The 7,507-nt window shown below is 37.3% G+C and overlaps 1 protein-coding gene across 1 annotated transcript in view; it reads right to left on the reverse strand.

The window, feature by feature from the left end:
- Window positions 1–1,421: 1,421 nt before the first annotated feature.
- WEE1 (WEE1 G2 checkpoint kinase) overlaps window positions 1,422–7,507 on the reverse strand; it is a 17,164-nt gene continuing 11,078 nt past the window's right edge. The window contains exons 4-12 of the mRNA XM_035890931.1: window positions 6,353–6,561; window positions 5,778–5,844; window positions 5,522–5,694; window positions 4,544–4,665; window positions 3,734–3,880; window positions 3,242–3,337; window positions 3,075–3,160; window positions 2,653–2,823; window positions 1,422–2,560 (exon numbers count right to left, since the gene is read on the reverse strand). Of these exons, the coding sequence (XP_035746824.1) occupies window positions 2,411–2,560; window positions 2,653–2,823; window positions 3,075–3,160; window positions 3,242–3,337; window positions 3,734–3,880; window positions 4,544–4,665; window positions 5,522–5,694; window positions 5,778–5,844; window positions 6,353–6,561 (1,221 nt within the window). The 3' untranslated portion in view covers window positions 1,422–2,410. The remainder of the gene's footprint in view (window positions 2,561–2,652; window positions 2,824–3,074; window positions 3,161–3,241; window positions 3,338–3,733; window positions 3,881–4,543; window positions 4,666–5,521; window positions 5,695–5,777; window positions 5,845–6,352; window positions 6,562–7,507) is intronic.

Genomic DNA, 7,507 nt, shown 5'->3' on the forward strand with positions numbered 1-7,507 from the left:
TATCATTCATATCCACCTGTTTACAACCCAGAGGACAGAAGTGGGATGTTCCTTATTTGTCTAGATGTTCTTTCTTTTGAACAACAGGGAAGGAAATGACAAATTCACACAACTCAGATTTTGAAATCCAGCCTTTTATAAGCAGCTCAACACTTCAATTACAGAACATGGTAGGATGATAAATCACCAAAGAGCTAATTACTGAGGTTTGCCCAAACGAAGCATTCAGATACTACTGAACTTCTGTGGAAGATTCAGACAGACACACAGACACTTAGATGAACACAGGTAAACATAACTGGTAACAGACAACTCGGGAACCATCCTTTTCCTTTTGCATACCCACATCAAGAGCTTATCATCACCTAATTTTTTTTTGCCCAACATAAAAATTTGAGCCCAAAACTGCAAGGCTGAGTCACTGAAGATAGCACAGACCACTGTCCCTGCACAACATTCTGTCAACTATTCTATTTCAGAGAATTACCAATACTCAGTTTAAGGACAAAGTTAAATAAAACTCAGGATACAACTATGAAATAGCCTGACTAAAGAGCAGTTATCTTTATCAAGGGTTTCCCCACACACCCCTATTCTCCTTTCCTTAAATACTGACATATGGCTAAGTGTAAGGATTCCCCCCACAACCTTTTCCTTCCCCTATCCCAAACAATCCCTCAAAGAATTTTCTCTACCCTTACAAACTAGTATTTGTAATCTCACTTCACATCTGGACTCCAAAGCAAGATCAAATTTTACAAACTTGCTGCATATTAGTGTAGGTGTATTTAGGTTTAAGATACATGTTTTGGTTTATTAAAACTACTCCCATAAGCCAAAGTATTATTCATTAACACCTGTGCCCCATCTAATTCTCCCCACATTATCACTGTGTCAGTTCACTGCAAGAAAATGCAATCAGTTTTTAGTCATCTTCCCTAAAGATTGAGTATCAGTTACAAACGTACACGCATGTGTGCATAGCCACCCACCACACCATTACCAGGAAATTAAGTTTTACAATATAGTTCCAGTCTTCCCTAGAAGTTTAATCTTGATCTCTTCCTTCCTCTGAAGACAATGACACAGCGGAAGAGTTGAGTTTCCCTGCAAGGATTCCCTTCGCTGATGATAACTTACAGACCCAAGTGGTATCTTAAATGGGTCAAATGCAGGAGTGTTAAAAAACCAAAATAAACCAAAAAATACCCACTTGAGCTATTTTATGGAACACTATCCCACATGACGTTAAAAATTACTGTGGATAAGTGTTCTTTTAAATAATTCTTGGATTTACAGTTATAAAATGCAATTTTGTAACTTATATAACATATATATAATTACTATATATTTATATAACTATATATAATTATTTTATACTAAGAGAGAGATATATATATATATAATGTACCCTACTTGCTGCCAGGCCAGAAGTAGTCTTCACAAAACATTAGCTTTGCCAACTTCCCCTTTCACATGATACAAAAATATGTTGTCTTTATACAAGCAAGCATGTTACCTCAGCAAATCTGTCCTTGAATAACCTGCACAAACAGTCGAATTGTTCTTTCTGCAGTCAGTGGAACTCATAAGAAGATTATAAAGATAACCATCTAAAATGGCAAGTCTGGCTATATTCAGATGGCAGCAACAGCAAGATAAACATATGGCAAATCCAAATGTGAAGTTAACATCTTCATTCAAAATGAGCCAGTCAGAAAGTAATCAGCGTTCCATATTCCCTCATAGAAGCCTGCCTATAATACGTGCAAAGTTAACTGCAGTAAAAGATTCAGACGATTGCTTCTTAACTAACTCTTTCTCTGAAACTTAAGCAGAAATCAGACTTGCCTAAAGGGAATCTCTTCTTCACAGCTTTAATTCAGAGTTAAGTGTTTGAACAAGGGGTAGGACAAGATGACCTCCCAATACAAGTTATTCTCTGGTAACCCAATAACACTGCTGTGTAAAAGTCAAATTAGTCCAAAAACATTCCTGATGTGCCATTTCATTTATGTTCAAACCAGCTCATTTAAGTCACATTTTCCAACATGTTTCAATGTACAGATGACCTAGGAAAAACACAGACTCAAATAATATAGGTGTAAGTTACGTTATTCATGTCACAAAAGTATGCATTATGCTTGAAACATTTTTTAAAACCTGTAATGTTTTGTATGCCTTGAATACTTATAGTGTCCTTGAGATTCCCTTGGTGTTTAAGAAGTTCCTTCTATGGAGAAAGTTCCTTTCAAAGTTGCATAACCCACTTTGTACTCTCAGATATGTACATACAGACAGATTTGTGGACCTCATATGGAAACAAGGACAGTCCTGTTTTATCATCACACCACTATCATATGAAAGCCCATTAGAAATTAAGTTTTATTTAAGGACCCCAAGGAGCTACTTACTTCTGCAGGAGTGAGTTTTTGAATTTTTCAGCATTCAATTCTATCCGGAGCTGCTCTGCACTCTTTTTTGCAGCAGAGAGAAGCACTGAATGCTTGACTAGTGCCACAGCTGAAGGCCTTTTCTCTGGATCAGGATTAATCATAACCTTGGAAAAAAAGGAAAATAAGGCATTCTAGGTAAGGGCAGTAATACTGTAACTTAGACTAATCAGTGAACCACTGGTACAAAAGTTCTTACTTTTAGCAAGTCTAGTAACTCTTGCGAAAGCACTTGCGGTATTCTAGGTAGTTTTCCTTGTCGAATTTCGTGCCATTGGTCCCCATTAGTTGGAAGTGGTTCAGCCCCAGCAGCACAGACAACAGTCAGAGCAAGAGCAAAAATATCTGCTTTCGGCAAATGAGTGTAGTTCTTGAAAAATACAAGAAAAATAAACTTACTACACATGCCACCCAGTGTAAGAAGAAATGTAAGAAACAGCAGAAATATTCAGCACTGAACACATCCATGATGTAACATTCCCCTTTAAGTACTACCAGTGTTCAAGGGGATACCATTTAGGAAATTTCTCCTCCAGCAAGGAGGTGGCAGACAGCAACTCATTACTCTAAAGAAAACAGCATGCAGACCTAACCACTATTTTCCACTAACAGAACAGTTACCTCTTGTAGGACTTCATTTGCAAGAAAACGGCTGTCACCTTCCTCTACTTGTGGACTAGATACTCGAGTTACGTGACCAAGGTCACCTGCAAAAAAAAAAGAAAATTATTTTTTGGAAGACAAATAGACAATGCAATTCTTTTAAGCACAAGCGTGCTGCTTCTCACCTATTTTAAATATGACTCTATCAGACGACCACTCATCATCATCACCTTCTTCTGAAGTTGTACTTGGGACTGATGTCCTAGATATGAAAATATTACCTGAAAAAAGAGCAGAATTGTTAAAGAAAACATTTCTGTCCAATGTCTACTTCGTCTATTTTCACTACAGTTTGCTTTAGCCACACAGAAGTTTTAGTTGTATACATACCCAGTTTGTAGAGGAAGAAACTACAACTTACTTGCTCTGGCCCCTCTGCTGGGAGGTGAGCCAAGTGTTATGCAAGTAGAGTCAACTACACAAAAAGGACCCAAGATAAACTCAACAACACTTTACGTTTGCTAGCCAATTTTACAACTGACATCTTTGTACTGCTATTTAGAACTTCAGTGAAGAATTTACAGTTAGTAAGGTGTGGCTAACTGCTCATTTTTCTACAGCAGATTAAAAAAACTGAGGAAGTTGTCAATACAGAGTAAAGCAGTTTACAAACTTACTAGGTTTGATATCCATGTGTACCAGTGACATTGAATGAATGTACTTTAAGCCTCGAGCCACCTGAAGTAGCAGGTCCTTCAGTTCTGGTTCAGTAAAATAACGCATATTCCTGTAATTTTCACTTATGGCATCTGCTAAACTGCCACCTAGAAAAACATTAAACAAAACAACTACTTATTTTACATCAAACAGTTGACAAAGTAATGACAACTTGCTTCCAAAAGTACATACAACTGGCTTCCAAAATTAACAGCGAATACATCACCAGGAACTTGCTGATGATACACAGGAAGTGTAAAATCTAGTGCTGTATCCCGCCTTTATAGCCATGTAACAAAACTATCTTTCTGCTGTGGTTGCCATGCAAATTAACAGAATACCAACACTAGGAAAGAGACCTTTCTCCCTCTTCCAAATCTCTGGCAGGGTATCAACCATACCAACAAGCTTCAGAAATCAGGTCCACCTCCCCTTTTGAAGGAAACTCTCTGGTAATTTTCTCTATCCCAGCTTGTACTACTGTACAGAAAAAAGAACAGATTTGCTGCTCACAAATGCCTCACCGTACTTCCAATATTCTTGAACACTTAAGACTCAGTCAGCAATTTTGCATAGTTTTTGCTTTGTGTAGCTGATATGCCTTTTCCAAAAGAAAGGAACATCAGACACATTTGAGACAATGATGGTATGAGCTATGTGTAGGGCAATCGATTCCTAACTACTGCTAAGGATTTGTAGATACCTGCATATCTTCAAATAACAGATTTTTTTGAAAGCACGTTCAGAAAAATAGATAAAACTTAACTTACCATTGCAATATTCATTCTGTATAAGCATATGATCATCTTCTGCCCATGCAGAGTAGTACCTGACTACATGAGAATGTTGTCCCAGAACTGCATGTGCATAGACCTCTCTTAAAGCATTTTGCCTATTACAGCCACAAAAAAATAACAGCATGCAAGAACGTTATGAGGTGAAATTAGCCCAATTTAAGCTTGATAAAAACATTTATTAAAATATCACGCGCCTCTGCCAGCTAAAATAATTTACACTGTATTAAGAGACTTATATGGAACACCAAAAACCAGGTTTTGTTGCAGATAATTCTTGAGGGACCTGCCACTTCCATTACGTACTTTCCAACTAGGAGCAGCAAACTTTGAGAAGCATCGCTCAAGTTTTAGGAAAAAACTACTGATGATCATAAGCCAGGAGTACAACTGAACTCAACATTCCTAACTTCTTGTGTGTAAGCCTGCTGTGCAATTTTGAGCAACTCAAAGGTGGGGTTTTATATTATAACTATTAGAACAACGAGGGGAAAGGTCACAAATCACAGGCTCATTCACAAATGCCAAAAAATACTCCAAAACTGACTTAACTAATCTGCATGTCACTCAAGTTGACAGAGATGAGGATCTAGTTGGGAACACTGCTTTCCTTTCCTATCTCAAAGGATCAATCACTGCAGTTTATTCATATAGTCCCTCCTGCCATTAATGCAAGTAAGCATTATTTTTACTTTCCAGAAGAGAACAACCTGTTTCCACACAGAATATTGGGACAAACACCTGCTAGGAGAAAGGCCAAGTAGCTTTCTTCCCCAGCACTACACAGTATTCAAAAAAAAAAAACCCAAAAAAGTGACTTTAAAATTCTATGGTTTACATTTCATTCATATATACTTATACTTTTCTCCTAAACGCTTCCTCTAGACACCAGTAAAAAGAGGAATGGGAGGAAAATGCACCAAAGGGTAACTTTTAATAGCAGGAAATACTCACTCATCCACTGAACCAGCCAAGGGTTTCTTTGATCGCTTTATTGCATAAATACAGCCATCAAGCCTCTTCACACATTTAAACACAGAACCAAATTCACCAGATCCAATCTTCTCCAACTCATGAAATTCAGTTGCATACCGTGACTTCATATTACTTTCCGTTATTGTTATCCTCTAAAAAGATTAGAAAGGAAAATACTTGGATCTGCAGATACACAAACTGCCAAACTTAGCATCAAGTTCTAAAGATTAATTACCTTAGCAGGTCTGATAGTTTCATCTTCAGGCTCTCCATCACTTGCTTCCATGTCCTCTCCGCAAGAGCTGAAATTCACACCAGTTACTTTTTCAGAAGTAATATGGCTGAAATAAACTTAAAACTGAAGTCTAGCAGCTGTCGATTTTTCCGAATCCAAATTCTCCCATTCTACCTAAGTTTAATTAATTGAACACTAGACATTTGTAAGCACAAACTCATAAAATAAAGGTACCATGCTAATACCTTTGTCATTTCTTTCATGTTTCATACTAGTGTTTAATGTGGTTTTCTCCTCCTCAAGAAACGACTCTCTGCATAGCTCATTCAGTCAGGTGGAAAGACTACAGGACACAGCCGTGTCTATCCTCTCTGTATACTAATCAAAAGATCTCACGCTAAATGGTTATTTCATAACATCATGCATCTCAAAGCAGATACTTTAAGAGCTATAATATGCACCACTAGCAGATTTGCAAAGAAAAATACTTTCATAGAAGCAATCTGTAACAAAACTTTTGCAGCTAAAAGTAGTTCTAAAGATAAGCTTAAAAAAGGAAGATATAAGTTACTCACTCATTCCAGTGTGTTCTCTTCCTCCTCCGACATTTTCCTTCAGAGTTGTGAAGGAACATGGAATCGGGAGTGAAGGGATTAATGTTCACATGAGGCGTTTGTCTAATATCTTCTTCTTGCTTCTCCGATTTCCCAACATTCATAAATAGAGAGCCCCCTCGAAGTTTGACTGAGCTGGAGCCTATTCCTTGTGCTTTAGAAAGCAAACTCTATATTTATTTAAAAAAAAAAAAAAAAAAAAAAAGACATAGCCTCAATATTACTTTAGACACAAACAGTCAGGTCACGCTTGAAAGCCATCATTATTATATTGTCTAATCAAAGTTAGCATGAATTGTTAAAATACCTGCATTTCCATCAAAAAGAATTCCAAAGAAACTATTAGGCTTTATACTCTACACAAAAACAGTTAAAGGAAACATTAAATGCTAAAATAATTTTTAAAAGATAGGAAAGATTATGAGAGCAGTGTTTTCCTGTCTTTAATCATGTCAACACCTAAATATCTTGGGGCAATTCTTTGTCCATGAAATAAACACAGATGAAACTCATGGACCATCTGTATCACCATGATTTTCACATACAAGATACAGAAGTTAGATCAGACATAGAAAATTATCTCTGGTGACTACAAATTTAGGTAGCAAGCTAAAAAAATAAGTAAATAAGAGACTTAATAATGATGCACAGATGCCTCGCCTATTGATGGATCTACAAAGAATTGCTCAAGAATTGACAGCACCCTTGTGCCGTCAGTTCAATATCCAAAACATATCTTTTGGGTGGTAATTTGTCAGACCAGGCATTTTCCAGGCACATGAGGAAACCTCTGCCAGTCAGGCAGGGAATTTTGCACCTGAGTCTCCTACATCCTGGTGAAGATGCCAACCACTGACCTATTGGATCACAAGCATCCTAGCAACACCTTACAAAATCAAGAATTGACATAACTAAAGTCTAAACCACCACAGGTAAGAAGGCTGATACTTGGGAATCTCAACTGCGCTCCCTAAATCTGGACTATAAAAAGAACTTAAGGTCACTGTGTGTCTCAACACACATTTCACTACTTGCACTAGATACCTTAACCAGCTGATTCTTCCAGATTCCAAAGATAACCTCTCCCAGACAACTCATGTAGAATTTGGGCACCTA

Source organism: Egretta garzetta, unplaced genomic scaffold, assembly GCF_000687185.1.
Source record: "Egretta garzetta isolate BGI_Z169 unplaced genomic scaffold, ASM68718v1 scaffold133, whole genome shotgun sequence".
In the NCBI taxonomy this organism is placed as follows: Eukaryota; Metazoa; Chordata; class Aves; order Pelecaniformes; family Ardeidae; genus Egretta; species Egretta garzetta.